General features: G+C 41.4%; 1 protein-coding gene across 1 annotated transcript in view; it reads right to left on the minus strand.

Moving 5' to 3' along the window:
* Positions 1-19,963, minus strand: part of HPS1 (HPS1 biogenesis of lysosomal organelles complex 3 subunit 1) — a 946,304-nt gene that overhangs the window by 550,535 nt on the left and 375,806 nt on the right. The window contains exon 5 of the mRNA XM_044056829.1: positions 3,916-4,024. Within this exon, the coding sequence (XP_043912764.1) occupies positions 3,916-4,024 (109 nt within the window). The remainder of the gene's footprint in view (positions 1-3,915; positions 4,025-19,963) is intronic.

Genomic DNA, 19,963 nt, shown 5'->3' on the forward strand with positions numbered 1-19,963 from the left:
ATGTTCAAATGTGAGGTTATCAACCTGAGAGGGGGTTGCCGTTGATGTGGTAATCAGTAAAGGCTGTGTTTTTGATATGATACACTGTTCTGCATTTAGCTTTAGGCCATGACTTTGGCACCGGTCATTAGTTGCTGTGAGACCCTCTTGCAGTAAGTTATCATTTGGGGAGTCAATGACAGCACCCAACTTACAGTCATCTGCAAACTTGGTCAGCCACAGGCCTTTTGTCTTTGTCTGGACCTCTGAGAAGTAGATGCCAAACAGTAGGGGTCTCAGGACAGATCCCTGGGGAAGTCCGTTAGTGACAGGTCTGTTATCGGAGGTGGAGGTGCCCACACACACTCACACCTAAGTAGACTACTCTTTAAAAGTGGGAACTTTTGTCTTAAAATGAGGGCAGAGTACACTCTGGTGTATGGTCATATCACGCATGGTGTTTCAGTCTGAGATGTGCTGATAAAGGTGGTCACAAGCAGCTAGTCTCCATCTTATTCCTTTAGCCATCCCGATGTACCAGATGATACAAATTCTAATAGCTCTACCCTGCTTAAAGTCATATAATCTAGAAATTAACTCTCAAAGCCTGGACATTTACATTACCCCATTTGATCTATTCAGACATTAAATTAATAAAATCTCATAGGAATCACCACTTTCATCAATGGAAAAAAAAAAGAATCTACCATTTGCCAACAAAATGATTTGCATCAACAGACTGAATATCAGACTACTAAAAAAAACAATCAGTACATTTAACAGCAGCTGGAGAGCACAAGTACTTCAAAACAAATTTCCATCTTAACAGAGACTGAAGAAGGGATTTTAAACATAAAATAAACTCAGAAATTGTCTTGTAACAAATTTCAAGTAACAATGACATTCTAGTACAGAAGGAAAAACACTGGTTAAGGTCTCCATGGCATTGCCTGTGTCCAACTTTCCTAGCCCTTCAAGAACAAGCTCTTCTGTAACAACTTCATGATGACCATGGTTTTAGGCAGTAATGGTTAAGGACAAGAAAAATGAAACTAAATGATGAAAGGCTAATGAATGCTGCTCAGGAGAGTGGATTAGGTACACATTGGTTTACGAAGTCCACTGAAAACAATGGAGAAACAGACAAATGCAAGTTCTGTAAAACTGAACTGGAAACAGTGGCAAATCTTGCTGCTGGTTGTGATACACTCATGGCACGGGGCCGCTAAACTGAAAGGCACAATAATGTGGCAAGACTGCCGCACTGGGGATTGTGCAAACACTAATATAGTAGTAGTACATAAGACACATTACAGAGAATGTTGAAGTTTTTATTACCTGGGTTAAGCCATTACCAATAGTTCAAAAACCTGACACAAGAAAACCAAGTACACTAGTCCACGAACACCACAAAAGTAGTGTTGTTCATTGAAACTGCTACACCTAGCAATTACAGTGGCTTATGCACAGAAAAACACAAAGTCGTAAAATACAAGAACTTCCATGCACAAATGAAAGCAATGGGAAACTATCACACTGACAATACTCTCAAGAGCTATTCCAGTTGTTTGGGATTCTGATATTTATGTGGACAGGGATTCATCTTTCAACTAACAACCCCACTATCATAAGAACATCCATATATTGCACAGGTTTATAAACAAATGGATTTCAACTAGATCAATACATGTCATTATCCCCTTTTACTAAGCCATCATTAGTTCTTTCATTGACTATAATACCTTCTTTGGCATGTATCTGTTCAGACACATGGAACAACTAGAACACCCACACAGATAGCTTACTAAAAGGATACAACAATATGTCCCACATGTACAAACTGACAAGTCCTGTCACTGTACTCCGTACTCTACAGACTGCTACGAGTTGACCTGTGCCTGGTGTACAAGGCGCCCTCCGACCCAGTACAGAAGGACCTAGTGCACATCTGCAAGTCAAATGGCATCAGAAATGCTCAGTCCAGGGATCTAAACTTCTTCTGAAACATCAACAAAACAGTTCAGAGAAAAGGATACATCTCACAGAGGGAACCACTGTTCTGGACAGACTCCCCATCTGCATAAAACAAAGCTCAACCTTGTCCATATTCAAGCAGAGCTTTGATCTACAGATGGGTAATAGAAAATGTATTCCAGGACTGCCCCCTGTAGTACTAATGCACAGTGGTATGCTTTATGCATGAATCCTCTCAACTGTGGTATGATCCTAGTTATTCTTACTAAAAGTACCATATAATTATTGACCATGAGATGGATAAGGTCAGTTTAACACCAAATGGGCTATGTTAATTCAAGCACCAAAACGGAAATTTGATAGTCATAAAATGGCGTGCAAAGGCAGCTAGCCTACAACTTAACAATGAACCTGCTAGGAGACAATTCTGGACAGAAAGCGGGTGCTGAGGAGACCATTCTTGGAAAACATCTAAGACTGAAATAACACTAGTGTCTTGAGCTCTAATCATATCCCGACTTAGGAATGGGGGTCAAGCCTGTCATGGTATGCAAAATTCCTAAATTATTGGAGAAATTAAACTGTGGCTGAAATCAGAAAAGGAACCAGACAGATTCTGAGATTTACAGGTTGTCATGAACAGAAACCTTTCTGCCCAAAATTCTGAGAAAAATACTTTCAATTGTAACAGATTTTTAAATGTATTAATTTCATTTATGGGAATATTTTTTTTATAAACAGTTGACAAATTATGTATATGATGGGCAGACTATTGCTGTAAAGTGTATTAAAGAATATACCAATTGGAATCAACGGGAGTTAGGGTGGACTTGCATAAAACTTATCTGCAACTACTCACAGATGCTGATTTGCATTTCATCACTGTTTGCAAGGCAAAGTACCCAAATAGTGAGCTGCATATCCTATCATACAATGTGAATACAGCGACAAAGATATAGTGACTTCATCACTACATATTACCTAGGAATTGTAATAAAAATACAGATCCCCAAGTAATGGCTTAAACCCCAAAACCCACTCTATTAAAAAAACTCTTGATGGTGAACAAACCCAGAAAAGCACAGATTTAGTTTTTCATTAAAGCCACATTTTTTCCTTCTAACCGGAGTGTGTGCACTCTCAAAGTTGAGTAACTTAATAGGGGGGATTGAGCCGGACTTTCCTTGCTGAAATAAACTTTTGAACAATTGGTCAACTGTCTCAAAATATAATTTGAGACGTCTGTAAAAGTATACTGACCAACCAGAACATAAAGCAGAGATGTAAATACTACAGCAGGGCATCACCAAACCTGCAATGAGTAACATGTTAAGAAAGAATTTTAGTTCACAAAGTCATCCAGTCAATGACTATTACAAACAAGAGCAGAAGTGTGCCCCCAATAAACATTCATGTCATATGAAAGGATTAAAAACATGGAGTTAATTTAAAATTATAATAAAAGGAATATTAGGTATTAATAAGGGGTCTATATTACATGATCGAACATTTGGTTAATCGAATAACTAAACGTCTACCGCTAAATGTCGAAGACCCAAAACCACGAACGGCAGTTTCCACACAGGGAAACAATACCATTGTCCTACCTAAAAAAAAACAAAAAACAAACAAAAATGAAGTGTGGTGGGGCTGTGCCCCCCCCCCCCAACTAAATATACCTACTCACAGATCGCTCCACACTGAAGAAAGGGCAAAATCCACAAACGGCCAAAATACTCATTTCCCTGAGTGGAAACTGCCATTTGCGGTTTTGGGTCTTCGACATTTAGTGATCAACGTTTAATTATTCGATTAACTAAACGTTCAATCACTTAATATAGACCCATTAATAAGTATCAAGGAAAAAGAAAGACCAATTCAATAAATATAAAATCAAGAATTGATTTCTGCCCATTGTTATGGTCATGTAAAAATGGAAACTTAAATAAAAGATGAACATACCTCTACAAGGAAACTCTGGTCAAATTCTCTTAGTCGACTATACGTAACAAGCAAGCTCTGAAACATTTTCCATATCTGTCTTCTGCGATCTGTGTCTGAGGGACGTAACCTAAACAAGAAAACACAAGCTTTAGGACAGACCTAGGTAAATTTATTCAAGCAAGCACAAAGGCCCTTTCTAAGCAGGACATGATTCTTGGCCATTAAGAGCACATCATCCTATCTAAAAAGCCTTAGGCAGAAGATACCATAAAGCCAAATCTAACCTCTTCCCTTAAAACACACTTCAATGACAAATGTATCTTAACCTTATACTACTTGCACAGGCAAAGACAGTACAAACCACTACACCAGGCAAAGAAAAACAAAACAGAAAAACAAAGAATGCAATTTTCAGGAACAGACGCAGAACTCTCAAACCCCAGTCTTTACAAAAAAAGAAGGAATACAATTTTCAGGAAGAGATTTAAAACTCCCAAACCCCATGCGAACTAAACAGAAAGTGCAATACTTCCTACAATGTCATTTGATATTGACTTCTTTGTAACTTATGCCAGAGCTTTACTTATTACAGATGGACAGCAGACAGACTGACATATGTAAACAATCTAGCAAAAAAAAATATGACCCCTTAGTTCCACCAGAGAGTGATGCAGCTAGCCTCTTTGTAACTGCACCTTTTAATTCTAGCAATTCATCTCTTCCACTGATAAGTCACACTGACAGTACTACCTTAAACTCCTGTTTGCCTTAAATTGACCTCCTTTAAGTGTCACACATTAGCTTCTTTCAGCTCTGTCCTTTTCCTTAAACTGTGTATACAAGCCTGTTCTTGCATCTCATTCCATCATGAGGCTCTATACAAGATGAAGGCAGCAGTAACTGTCTAAGATACAGGACTGAATTTGTTTTTCTGTTATTCACACTGTTGGACTGCAGCATTGGGGCAGGGGGCTGCACATCTAATAGTACCTTCCTTCATGTTTGTCTAACTGGGCAGTAACTCAGGTGGCTGTAAAACATACCATTACACTTACTGAAAAAAAGCTTAGAACAAAACATTACAGAAATACAAAATATTCAAAGACAAACATACAAAAATAGGAAAAAGTGATATACACATGAAAGAACATCAGAAAACTATAATCAACCACTCACTCATTTTGACACAACCAAAACTGTAAACTTTTCAATGCTGTACTCACTGACCAAGTTTTATTAAATAAAAGTTCATCAGTATGTCGCTTCAAAAGGATCCAAGTTCTAGGAAATATAACCTTCTCTACATAATTAATAAAATATCTGTTCTCTATATTATAGATATATTATTACATGTGTTGAAATATCAGAAATATTTTCAACATAAATATGCAAAATTAAAGGCTAAAACTGACCACATTTGAGACAACTGGGTGGCATAGATGGATGGTCAATAAGCAGCTTGGGCATCTGATGCAGCTGGTAGGAAAGACTGGCAGGCCAGTCTTGGGGAGAAGTGAGACTGTGCTTATGTAGGCAAATTAATTCATGAAGCCTGGTATGGGACAGGTCTTGGAAAAATTGCTGGACTGGGTAGTGGCATGGCTGAGGACACACTTTCCCTAAGGCCTGAAATGGTCATATTCTAAGACTACGCATCTCACTAACTGCTCAACCAAAAGACATAGCTTTGGCATGCTGGGGGGGGGGGGGTTATGGACAAGTACCAACCCTATGGGAAAGCCATAGTATGAGGGCTCATTGACTGGCCCCATTCCAGTGGGAGTTGCATAACAGACAGAACTGCTAGAACCTGCATGCAGGTGTCAGAGGCCCGTATTCCCTACACAGCTCTCCTAGTAGACAGACGCCTCCATGGTGTGGAAGAAATCATGATGCCATAGACTGGGAGTCTTCAAGAACAGAAAGTACAGTTGTCTAAAATATTACCATAACAGCAGATGTCCTTCTCTGCACTGTTGCAGTATTCTTAACATGAGGGATCCCCTGCCAAAGGAGGCCAGACATCCAGCCAGTATACCAAAGCCTTTAGGTTAAGTATATGCCATACATCACACATATGCTCTTGTGTGCTAGGCATAGGGCATAAAGGTGACGTCCGGACATATCCTCAGAACTGAAATCCCCAGGAGGAATGCCAGCCCTAGGATACCTGAGGGTAACATACACATCCAGAGGGACAAAAGACCAGAGGAAGGAGGGTGGGAGTGAATATTGCAACAGTGAAGTGAAGGACATCTACTGTTATGGTAAGATTTTACACAACTGTACTATGTCCTTCTATTTCACTGCTGCAGTATTCTTAGCACTAGGAAGAGTGCAAAAGCTCAGGAAGGAGGAAGGACCAGCACAGCCTTCTAGGAACCCATGACAAATGGCCCTAGCAAAACTAGCTCTAGCCCTGGATAGGTTATCTAACTTGTAGTGCTTGGTAAAAGTAAGCACAGAAGTCCTGGTAGTTGCCTCAAGGACAGTATTAGTATATAAACCCTTGAAAAAAGGACCAGAAGAAGCCACTGCCCTAGTAGTGAGCCTTGACCATTGAAGGAAGGCTCTTACAATGATAAGAATAACAAAAGGAAATGGCTTTAGAAATCGAACAGTAAATAGTCTGCTTGGAAACTGCCAAACCTAATGATCTAGGATGAAAAGAAACAAAAAGCTGTTCAGATTTTTGAAAAGCTTTAGTTTTATCCTAATAAAATCTGAGTTGTCTATGCACATCCATAGTGTGCAACACCTTCTCACTAGCAGATTTCAGAGAAGGGAAAAAAAGTGGGCAAATGAATATACTGATTAAGAGACAACTCATTTACCACCTTGGGTATAAAAAGAAGGATTAATATGAAGGGACACTGTCCTTATAGAAAACTAAAGGAGGAACAGCCATAAGGGCTTCAAGCTCAGACACCCATCTGGCAGAAATACAGGCCAAGACAAGAACAGTCTTCCAAAAGCAATGGTACAAGTAAGCTGAAACTACAGGCTGAAAAAGCAGCCTGTGTCAATTTCTCCAAAACAAAATTAAGATCTCAGGAAGGCGGGATGGGCTTCCTGGGAGGTCTAATATGAAGGATGCCTTTGAAACTGTTTGGCCTCTAACCTAGAAGCCAAATGAGGAACTACAGGCAGACATGCAGAAATAGTTGGGATGTGGGCTTTAATAGAAGACTATGCCAACCCAGCATTGAGCAATTCACACAAATAAGAGACAACCAAAGGAACATCCACAGTAAGTGGGTCCAGGTTATGATAAAGACACCAATCAGAAATCTTCTTCCATTTGGATAAGTAGGACTTCCTAGTTGTGGGTTTCCTGGCCTCCTGCAGAACCTGAAGCACATCCTCAGTAAAAAGGTGCCTATAGAGAATCAAATTCCTATCACCCACAGTGTCCGTTGAAGAGTGGACAGGTGATGATAGATGAGAAATCCCTTGTCTTGTGTGAGAAGATCCACCCAGTGAGGTAACTTGTGATGACTGTAGAAGTAGGAGGGAACCAATGCTGTCTAGGCCAAAACAGAGTCACCAGCAAGATTTTGATCATGCACAGGACTTCTGGAATGACAGGAAGGGGACGGAAGGCATAAAGAAACTTCCCCTTCCATGAAAAAGAGAAGGTGTCCACCGTCTAGGCCAGAGGACATGGAGTCCTGGCACAAAATTGAGGAAGCTGCCTTTTCAGAAGCGAGGCAAAGAGATCTACTTGAGGTATAACCCATTGGTGGATAATGTCCAGAAACTCATACCTGTAAAGCATCCACTCATGAGAATGTGTTATGGACCTGATCAGGGAGTCTGCCACAAAATTCTGACTTGAAGAAATGTACACTACCTGAAGTGTCACTTGGTACTGAACAGTTAGCTACCAAACATGAAGTGCTAACCTGCAAAGAATATAGGACCTTGTCCCCCCTGGTTTGTTGATGTACCGCATCACTGTGACGTTATGATGTACCGCATCACTGTGACGTTATGATGTACCGCATCACTGTGACGTTATGATGTACCGCATCACTGTGATGTTATGATGTACCGCATCACTGTGACGTTATGATGTACCGCATCACTGTGACGTTATGATGTACCGCATCACTGTGATGTTATCTGTAATGATTTTTAGGGGCCCTGGAGAAAACAGAGGACGGAAAGCAGTTAAGAGCCAACAGAAGAGCTCTCATTTCCTTGATATTGATGTGCTACTTCTGTTGCTGAAGAGACAAAAGGCCTTGCACTTTAGATTTCTGAAGGAAGCCTTGCAACCACCACCTGAGGTGTCTGAACAGCTCCTAAGAGGGAAGTGGGGGTTGAAAGGGGAGTCCTGCATTCAAAGTCAGTTGGTGAATCCGCCACTGAAATTCCAACTTGAGACATGGAAGAACAGGAAATGGAAACTCTAAAGGATGAGAATGCTGAAGCCAAACTGACTTTAGATACCACTGGAGCTTTCTTATGTGCAATTTGGCAAAGGGAAGCATAGGGATGGTGGATGCTGTGAATCCTAGAGCCCTCAGAAATTCCCTGTCTAAAATCAAAGTCAGAGGATGAAGGGACTGAAAAAAGGAAATCAGAGTCAAAGCCTTGGGTGAAGGCAGGGACACAAACATAGGAACATTCTGAATCCTGCATCCCAGAAAAACATGATCCTGTGACGGGGACAGGAAGGGCTTTTGAAAATTTACAGTGAACCCCATGTTTTGCAACAGAGCAATGGCAAACTGAAGGTGCTATAAAAGAATCTCTATAGAGGAGGCTTGAATAAGCAGGCTATCTAAACAAGGGAAGACCTGAATGCCCTTGAGCCTGCAAAAAGCAATCAAAGGAGCTAGGCATTTGGTGATTACCCTTGGGACAGTAGAGAAGCCAAAGGGCAAAGCACAGAACTGAAAATGCCAGGAAGGAACAGATAAACGTAAATACTTTCTGAAAAGGGGATGAATAGGGATATGGAGGTAGGAATCCTTGGGATTCAGAGAAACTAAATAAGCCTGAAGAAATCAGCAGAGGGAACAAAGTCTGAAGGCATAACATTCACAGGGAAGGAACCTTCAGAAAGTTATTCAGGTGAGAAAGATCCAGAATGAGTTTCCAAGTGCCCTCTTTCCTAGGAACCAAAAACATTCTGGAATAAACCTCCTTCCCCCTTTGAGCAGCTGGAATCTCTTCAATAATTCCCAGAGACAAAAGACACCAAAGCACCTCTGGAAAGAAGTTCAACTGGTCTTGAAGTGGCTGAGGAATACCCATGAAAGGGGGAAGAGATATTCAAACCATGAAATACCGCTGGCAAATGATGGAAAGAACCCAGGAGTCCGGTGTTATGCTTAACCAAACAAGAAGAGACTGAGAAAGATGGTGTGAAAGAGGAATGTGGCTGGAAAGAACCAGGAAGTCAGACAGCACCTGGTTTAAAAGGAAAGGAAGGTTTCAGAGCAGTAGAGGTCTGGGTAGACTTAGTTGGGGAGCCCTCCTACCACCTTTCTTGTCTTTAGGAGGAGGACGAGACTGCCCTCTAACAAAAGCCAGTTTATTGGGATAGTTTCTTGGAAACTTTGGGACAGGAGAAACAAAAATATGTTTCAGGCCCTGTAACGCCTTGACTTATTCCTGCAGTGATTTGAACAAATCAGCAGCACCAAAGAAAAATTTGTTGTCCAGAGGAGCATACATCACCTTAGCCTTAATATCATCAGGAAGAGGTTGAAGCCATAGCCAGGAATACCTCCAACACAGAGCCAAAAGCAGCAGACCTAAAAGAAGCATCTGCTGCATCATAGCTATATTTAATGCAACAGCGAGCTACCTGGGAAGAAGTCCCTACCATGGACAAGGTATCTCAAGTCTGAGAAAGAACAGCCAAAATATACTTGGTCATGTGAGTCTGATAATTAACAGCCCAGAAGGCTAGGGGTGGCTGAAGTATAAACCTTTTAACCCTCACTTTCCTAGTCCTGCAGTCCTTATCAGAAGGAAGGAGCATGGTAGAAGACAGTAATTTAGGCGGCTTGTCAGATGCCACAGAGACCACTGAAGGGTCAGCAGATGGACACTTATAAAGGAATTTGCAGTCATCAGGCACTTTATAAAACCAATTGGGTTATGCAGGACCAGAGGGCTGTGAGTCAGGGGCCTGAGACGCACAACAAAAGGCATGTAATAAAGCAGCCAAAACAGGAGGAACAGCAGAGGGTCTGGGAGACTCCATCTGAAGGAGCACATAATACTTTCTCTGAACTTTAGATACTTGGGCACAATCTCATTTAAAAAATTCCATCATCCTGGAAATACTATCCCCAAAGAAAATCTCCTCAAAAGGATATTCAGGATGAGCAGACTCCTCTTCCTCAGAGCCATACTCCAAAGGGGAAGGAATCAGAGTAGAATAGGCCAGAGATTCCTCATCAGAATCCTTTTCTTCCTGAGAGGAATCCTGTTCCCTAGTTATCCTAAGGAGTGGAAGATGACCAAGGGGGAACTGGGACAGAAATCCCCTGGGAAGTCTAAGGCCATGAGAGCACTGAACAAGCCCTATGTAAAATTCTGCCATTGACTATGATGGTCTTTAGGAGCAGGAAAGAAATGTTTTGTCTTTTGCTTCTTTTCTAAAGGGACTCCTCCTTATGAAATGTAGAAGGGCCCATTGTCGGCCTACACTCATTTATTGTAGATAGGACTTCCTCCCTCACCAGTATCTAAGGAACCCCCCTAGGCCCTTCGGTGACAGTCAGCCATGGTTCCCCCTGAACATCTGAAGTGGATGTCTGTAAGGCCTCAGAGGATGTACGAGAAGCTGGATCCAAGCCAGCCTCTGAATCAGTCGAGGCAGAGGGAACCCAGCACAAGAATCGGATGATCCTCCGGGCTTTCACCAACTCAGGAGGACGTCTGGTGGAGGCAGCACAGCTGAAGAATTTGATCTGACTTTTTGGCTTTCTTCTTCGAAGAAGTCTGTCCCTCAGACCAGGAAGTACCCTCCATAGTCTCTTTAGCTAAAAGCTTTAGACACTAGTTTTCACCATAGGGATGAAAGACTATGTAAGGTCTTTGGGAAAAAAAGCCTAACATCGTACAGGACGTATGGCCATGAGAAGAACTTAAATAAAACAAGCACTGCTCGTGACAGTCTGTATGAGGAATTTGTCCCCCAGACTGGCATTTACCCTTTCTGGATGACACAAAATCCCACAACAACACAAGTGTAAAAGAAAAGGATAAGCAGAGAACCCCAACGGGATACTTATCTGAAAATGACTAGGTAAACCAGCAAACTACTCTAACAATTAGACTGATTATCAAATATGGCATTCAGACTGGTGGCAGAAAAGTTCGGAGGATGATACATCTGGACATCACCTTTATGCCCTGTGCTTAGCGCTGGGAGCATACGTGTGATGTACAGCATATCCTTAAACTAAAGGCTTTGGTATACTGGTCGGATGTCAGGCCACCCTTTGCAGGGGATCCCTCAGGTTAAGAATCCTGCAACAGTGAAATGTAAGGGCATCTTATTGGGATGCTGGCATATGAGAGCTTGACTCAGCAGTGGAGAGCAAAAAATGATCATGTCTGGAACATCTTAAGAAAATATGCTCTGATGTTTTATCAACAGTTCAAATATGACAACCATTCATTAAAATATATACAACACCGAAGCCTTCACTCATGTCAACAATCGTGGCATTCATAAATATCTTTAACTCTAACCTGACTTTTCTTTAGCGTCTCCTCAGATAAGGATCTTCAAGGATCAGTAAGACACTGCTCTTGAAGTGTGGTATCACTACATTATTTCATAACCATGCAGAATTTCTATAGCTTCAACTTGTGCATATAACCATTAGCTTCCATATCAACACACAAGCCTTTTACCAACCCCAAAGCTATCCTCCATAAAATGCGACCTACTTACAATTGACTCACAAGCAAAGACTCACTATACTCAAGCATCCAGAACACCTTAAATAAATGTAAAGTCATAAAATAAACCACAGGAAGTACCACCCCGTAACACCAGGAACATTAATCTATGCATATAAACATGTACATTTGAGAGGGTCTCTTCAGTGGAAGCACTCTATGATGCAGACATTCAGTGTTATTTTCTGTCACTGCCTTGCACTGCACTTTCATGACAGGTTCCTTAACGCAGTTACAGGAATACACAGACTTGATATGATTATACTTACACCAGCAACGACAGTCCACAAAGACATGTAGATCATAGGAGGTTACTAGGCTAATAGCCCTGAGGCCCTTACAAACTTAGCCATGTTTTTCCCCTCTTTAATGGTGTGGTTAGCAGACCTGACAACACCTGCTGCCCCTATCCAGAAGGGACACCGGTGAAACCCCTGGGGTGAATTTTCGATTCCCCATCCAATTACCCAGATTACGCTTGAAAACAGTCAGTGAGGGGCTCTGTTTTACTAGGAATGGAAGCTTATTCCAGAGTAGGGGGAGCCTCTAGGAGATGAACCTGTCTCTCCAGCAGGTCTCTTTTAATGTCTCGTCTCATGTTGAGGTCAGTGGAGCAGGTGCAGCGAGTACCACTGTCTTGCTAATGTGCAGCATTTCCATCACGGCAGCATCTGCAGTTGCCCTATAGGCTAGTGAGAGATCACCCTTGAGGAGTCTGTAAGATACAGTGTACAGTGATAGGGATTTTAGTCTATCTGCATAAGGCAGGTGTTGGACACCTTGCATTTTCTTGTAAGGTGACTCTAAAGGTCTCTCCAACTGTTGGAGGTGCTTGGCGAGGTACATGCCAAAGGGTGCATTATACTCTCTAATTGGTCTGATAAGGGAGTACAGGAGGGGTATAACCTATTTATTTATTTTTATAGAAAGCAATGCCATTATTGATGAGATGGGCAACACAGAAGGTTTTCCTTACCACTGAGGACACATGGTGGTCAAAGGAGAGGCTGCTGTTAACCTGTGTGTCCAAATCTCTTACCACTGATTGGGTACTTAAGATGTAGTTGTTAATGTGGTAAAAGTCCCTGACTTTGACACCAATCGTTGGTCTGAGTAAGACATTCCTAAAGGGTGTCAATGTCACTAGGGGATTCAATGATCGTGCCCAGTTTGCAGTCAGCTACAAACTTTGTCAGCCATATGGCCTTTGTTTTGCCCTGTACCTCTGAAAAGTAAATTCCAAACAATAGGGGCCCCAGCACCAAGCCCTGTGGTACTCCACTAGTTACTGGTCTGGAGGCGGATGAAGAGTCCCCTAGTTTAAGTGTGTGTTCTACTGGTGAGCCAATTAGCAATCCACCTGACTATATAGTGGTTTACATTCAGTTGGGTAAGTTTATCAATGACACCTGAGTGGGGGATAGTGTCGAAGTCATTTGCTAGGTCTAAATAAGGAGTGTGCAGTTTTATCTTCATTCAGGGCTTTGGTGACTGCTCAAAGTAGTCCACCAAGTTTACTAGGCACGTTCTCCCTTTGACAAAACCAAACTGGGAAGGGTCTATTGTTTGGAGGTCTCCTATATCCTTGTTGATAAGGACTGTGACGATTCTCTCCATGGTCTTGCATATGAGGCTGGTCAGATTTATGGGTCTGTAATTCCTGGAGTCAGCAGATGAACCCTCTTTGTGGAAGGGGATGACAATGGCAGTTTTCCATTCTGCAGGAACATACCCAGTGCTCAGACTGTGGTTAAAGAAGGTACTCAGAGGTACAGCAAACTCTTGTTTTAAGCAATTTAGGATGCAGCCAGGGCTGTCTGGTCCCACAGAGGCTGTGTTTTTTGCCTTGGAAAGGGCATTAAGGACCTGCTCCTCAGAGATTTCTGGGGGAGGACATGTAGGAGGGATGTCTTGTAGCATACTGGACAGAGACAGGAAGGAGAAGTTCTCACTGAACCTGCCGGCAGGTTAGCAAGATCACCAGGTTCAGTATATGTTGTACCATTCACAACATGTTCTGTACAAATATGATACTTTCCTTTGAGGTTGCGGCTGTAGCCGACAAATGCTTTATGGTTACCCTTAGCAAGGGTGGCCAATTTAGATTAGTAGTCAGCTTTGGATTTTTCACTAGGGGTCTTATTTGCTTATTTAGGCCAAGGAGAGACCATCTCCTACTGTTTTTAGACAGCAGTTTCTTTCTCCTGTTAGATAGCCTGTTTATAGCAGATCGCCACAAAGCAGCTTTGTTTTTTTGTAAGGAACTTACTTTTATCCTTTCTGGTACAGCTGAGTCGATGCAGCTGTTAAGGTGTTTGTACAAGGCTTTGGTATAAACCTCGGCAAAGGTATCCTTGCCATCAGTAGGTGTAAGGGCTGTGAAACTAATATCATCTTGTGAGTGACTGTAGTTTCCTTTGGAGAAATTTTTAGTCTAGTTTCAGCAGGGGGAGGGTCAGACGCGATTCTTACATCTAGTGTGACTGACCTATGATCAGATCTCACTAGGGATGAATGTACACTTGGGGTGGTGCAATGATCACTCATGTTCGTAAGTATTACATTCAGAATGTTTGAACCTCTAGCGTGGGTATCAACTAACTGGTCCAGGGCATCAGAGTTTACAAAATTCAAAAATCTCTTGGCGAGTGCATTAGTACAGGTGTAGTTAAACCAATTTATCGATGGGTAGTTGAAGACTCTCAAAACCAGGGTGTTTGGTGGTATATTGAGGGAGTTCAGGAGGTCCAGGCAGGCATTGTGGGTGTCCTGGTTCATGGTGCGGGTCCTATAACTGGTGATCATTTGGAGAGGAGTTTTACTTAAAGTAAGTTATACTTGCAGTAACTTGAGGGGCTCATTTAGTCTTACCAATGTGAAGTATTTGATTGCTGCTACTCCTCTAGATTTCTCGTTCTCATTTGATGGTCTGAGCGAGTGGAAGGCATTGTAATACAGTATGGCTGGGGTACTTTCCGCAGCCTTGAACCAGGTCTCTCTAACAGCATAGACATCAGCATCCTCCAAGGAGAGGGCAGCTTCTAATGAGTACAGTTTTAGGTTTCAGCTGCTAGCATTTAGCAGCATGACCTTGATGTTGTTTTCTGAGGAGCAATTTATGTTGGAAATGTTGTACTTGTGACACTGCCTAAAAAAAGGAACTATGAGGGAGGCAAGAGCCTTTGCCAGAAGCCAAAACCTAGGGGTAACAGGTGAAGACTGTCTCTGGCAAAGCATTGGTATCTATCAACCATATCATCCCAGGCTGACAGGAACTGGACTCCCTTTGAATGTCAACAAAAACTAAGACAATTGTTGAAGTCAATCATCTTTTGCTTGTATTGTGGTATCATCCTAGAGGAGGGTAGTATGCTGCTTAAGACTACGGACATTCTTGCCTGGGACACAAGACAGCTCAGTCATGGCTCTCTTCATATAGTCCAGAGAGGTATGTCTCATGTCGTTCACATCAACATGTACTATGACAGAGTCATAACAGTACTTGCTGCTGAGAGACTTGAGTGTGTGTGTGTGACGTTCTGGATTCTGGCACCAGACAGATAGCCAACAGTGAACTTCTCCTTAGAATCATCCATGACTAGTACATTTGGTTTTGTGTTACATCTTAAGGGCTTACTTGATGAGACATTGGCTTGTGTACTGTGTTTATCGGTAAGTGAACTATGTGCATGTGCTAGTGTTTGGGAGGTCTCTGCGTTTTGGGTAGGTATTTAGAGAGGACCTCTGCACATGTGGGGTTATGTCTTGGTTACATGGTAGCTGATGGCAGTGAGATGAGTGTTGGCAACGTGCAAAGGGTCAGGTATACAGACTGGTGAGTGAGACAGCTCTAATTCTGCTTTTTATGTAGATGCACCTCTTGCATGTTGAGTTGGGAGTATCTTAAAAGAAGTGGGTTGTCAGTGTACATTAGGCAATTGCTACATTGCCTCACGATGCCCAATTTGACCAGGTAGGCAGGAGAAATGGTGGGGTATTGTCCTTCCATAGTGCTAGGTAAAGGGTGCGGTTGTTAACAGGGATTGACCAAAAATGACCAGTTGGGGGTCTTGTGAGAGGGTAGTTCACTAGTATAGATGAGAAAAACAGTGGGTAGCTCAGAGATTGTACTGGTCTGTAGACCAAAAGGGAAGTACAACCATAAAAATGGCCCATTATAGAACAGACCACAGCTAAGGGGAAATTTAATGTGCAGAACTTTTTTTCCCTGTATCCACCAATAGTAATCGCAACTGTCCATTAGTGCCAGTTAGTGAGCAATAGTGTGCGTCAAGCAAACCCGCACAAATTCTGGGCTTTATAATAAATGAAAAAACCTTAGTAGTGGGCAAAATAGCCAATCAACAGCTCAGAACAGAGCCTTAGACCAACAAGCTTCAACATACGGGTCTCTAGCCACACACTCCTGTCACAGATAAGAGTACTGCTTTATTAAATGTGCCAAGAGGCAATAAGCTGCATTAGGAGAGCTCTAATATCTGTAATTGCTAAATGGAAATATCAGCGAGTAATGCAATGTGGTTGCCAAGATGGACACAGAGTTTTGAAACCAATGTGATTATGTGCTTTATTCTGCAGTAAATTCAGTCTTTTTTCAGTGATTTAAAAGAAGCCGTCTCTGAACATCTCTGAGTACAGATATACTAATTTTGTAGAAGATGGCCATTGCAGTTTTACTAGTTTCTCCCAAAGTGAAAATCTACTGTCTAACGGCATTTTCAAATAAATCTGCTGTTAGGAAAATTTAACATATGCTAAAGAAGAAAGTCACGTGGGAAGTCTCATATTGGATGAAATCCTGTGGAAAGACAATATTAAGTTACACAACTGCACTTAACAAAAACGAACACACCATTTGAATAATACGCAAGAGCAAAAGCTTTGGAACACAAAAACAAACATTTATGAAACAGAAAAATTCGGATTTGAATCTTACCACTTCCACAAACTATCAAGAGTTGTACTGCGTACAGAGCCTAAATCCACAATAGCACTTATGTATGCAAGGGGGTAAATGGTCTTGAGAGCTTATGGCACGTATATAGTACTGCCTTCATTTATGACGGACACCTTTCACAACCAAATGTTTTACGCCACTACTTAGAGAACAGGATTTTAACCACATCAGTCTGACCCTACTGAAGGATGCACTGTCGCAAATAATAAAACTAAAAGTATCAGTATAGGTAGAAAAATATAGAAAATACATAGATACTTAGATAAATATAAAGAAAAAGGGCAAAATAAGCAATTTACTGATGCCCCAAAAACGTTTTAAAGAGCATTGGGAAACAAAGCAAAAGGAATTGAACCACCACCAACAAAAGAAGAAAAAAATAGATACATTTTGGAGAAATACCTATTAAGATCCTGTGGAAAATGGGTCTATATTATAAGGACGAATGTTTACTTAACCGAACGCCTAAACGTCGACACGTCTTCATCGAACTGCAAAAACATAGATCGTCCAGAAGCGCGAAAGCAGAAATGTCGAATCGTCACGGTTGGCCCTTCTGCAGTATAGCTCCGTAAGGTAAGTGTGTGATAGTTACGGACCTTAGGATTAGGGTGCGGGTTAAAGTAAGTGCATAGATGGTAATGCACGTTAGATTTAGTGTAGGGTTAGAAGTAGGGTTTTGTTAAGTGTATGTGTGTGGATTAGTTTGTTTGGGTTTAGCGTTTTAAGGTAAGTGTACGATAATTATGGACCTTAGGGTTAGGGTGCAGGTTAAGTTAAGTGCATACATGGTGGTATATGTAAGATTTAGCGTAGGGTTAGAAGTAGGGTTTAGTTTAGGGTTAGAAGTAGGGTTTTGGTTAGTGTATGTATGTGGTTTTAGTTTGTGTAGGTAGCATGTAGTGGGCAGTGGGGTGGGACAACTATGACAGTTCGACTTTTTGAATTTCGCATTTTAGGGCGTTCGGTGTATATACGGTTCGCGGAATATGTGTCAACGTTTAGGTATTCTGGTAAGTAAACTTTCGTGTTTATAATATAGACCTGTGGAAAATAAAGATGCTAAATGGATAGAAGTAAATAAGTTTAAATGTATAGTATATGAAATGGGATAAAGCAACCACCAGAAAGGCTGAAACAAAGGTATGAAAAGCTCCTAACTGGAAATCCCCAGGCCCAGATGCAGTACCTAACTTCTGGCTAAAAGTATTAACATTTTTGCATGAAGATTTAGCCATGAGTAAGAACTGTTTGAATGCGCACCCTGAACAAACACCAGCTTGATTAACAGGAAAAGCAATGCTCCTACTTACGAGCGAACTCATAAGCTATCCTAAAAACTATAGGCCAGTAACTTGCTTTCCAACGATGTATAAACTATACATAGGAACTTGATGCTGACAGAGTTTATAGTCATTTAGAAGAAAACCAAACCATAGCAACAGAACCAAAGGGTAAAAGAAGTCATAGAAACAAAGGACCATTTGTTGTTAAAGTCATAATGGAGAACTGTAAAAAGGAGAAGAATCTAAGTATGGCATGGATAGACGACAAAAAAACTTCTGACAGAATCCCACATTCATGGATAAAAGAGTGCTTAAAAACGTACAAGATACACCCTACACTGATAAATTATATTACAGTGACCATGAAACAGTGGCACACAACTTTGCAGTTAAGACATAATAAAGGACAAATTATTATTCCAGGATAAAAATTCAAAGGGCAATAATCCAAGCTGAATTTGTCACGTCTGCTTAACAAATTAGGTCATGGCTACAATTTGGCTCCCAGAAAACAAAAAATGTAAAGGCTTTCTCTTCTTTTTGTAGATATCTGATGAACTGTACAGTTTTACACTGAGGAACTGAAAGCACAACTACAAGTGGTCAAAACTTTTTCAGATCATGTAAGAATGTCATTTGGTCTTGATAAATGTGTAAAAGCAACCTTTACAGCAGGAAAGCTGCAGCACCAAAAAAACATCAGTTTGGAACAAGAATGTGATATAAAAGAACTTGAGCACAAGGGAGTGCATAAATATTTGGAAATTGATGAACTAGCAACAATAAAACATGAACAAATGCAAATAAAACTTACTAAAGAATATTTTAGAACACTCAAATTAATACTGAAAACAGCGTTGACATCTAGGAACAAAGTAAAAGCTTTAAACCAATTTGCTCTTCCTGTCCTTAGAGTCAGTAACTGGCCCAAACAGGTGTTGGACAGGAAAACAAGGACGCTTCGTTCTCAAATGATTTATAAAAATCAGTGCATACCAAGGATTACATATTCCCCATTCTGAAGGAGGTATGGACCTCCTCAAAATTGATTACATGTACAGATCTGCAGTCGTGGGACTGCATACATATCTGCTGACCTCAAGACCTAAACGTAGTAAAAGTTTTGAAAAGTACAGTTGTGTACACTTACCATAAATGTAGCTGATAGAGTGTATTCACTGTTGCAGTCATTACATTTGGGGTATCTGCCTGCAGGTATAGCCCTCAGCCGGCCTGAATATCGAAGTCTTTGATTCCTGCATCGGATGCGGTCTCTCTTCTTCCATGACGTCAGGTCGTCAGGGGTATAAAACATGCAGCCGATGCCATTACATCAGTTTTTCTTGCCCCAGATGTCAGGTGCCCCCACAATGGGAAGCAATTACATGATATGTTACACCTCCATCAAAAAGCAAATACACCAGAGAGCTTAAAACAAGAAGCAAGGGTAGAGCCAAGAGAACTCAGGGGGTTGCAGGGAGGGTAACCAGGACTGCAACAGTGAATACACTCGAACATCTACATTTATGGTAACTGTACACAACTGTACTATGTTCTTAGTGTTTCACTGTTGTAGTCATTACATTTGGGTTGATTCCCAAAGCTAAGGAAGGGAGGAGGAAGTTAAAGAGCATTAGGGCCAGCTATTAAGCCCTGCAAGACTGTAGTGGTAAAACCAGCTCTGAATTTAGAAAAAATGGGCATGTGGTAATGCTTGGTGAAGGTATGTACAGAGCTCCAGGTAGCAACTTCTAGGATGTCCCTGGTAGGGACTCCTCTGAGAAAGGCTGTAGAGGTAGATGCAGCCCTGGTGGAATGTGATCTTATCCCCTGTGGGGTAGGTTTTCCATGATGCTTATAGCAGAAA

Source organism: Protopterus annectens, chromosome 14.part0, assembly GCF_019279795.1.
Source record: "Protopterus annectens isolate FY-2018-M chromosome 14.part0, PAN1.0, whole genome shotgun sequence".
NCBI classification, from domain to species: domain Eukaryota; kingdom Metazoa; phylum Chordata; order Ceratodontiformes; family Protopteridae; genus Protopterus; species Protopterus annectens.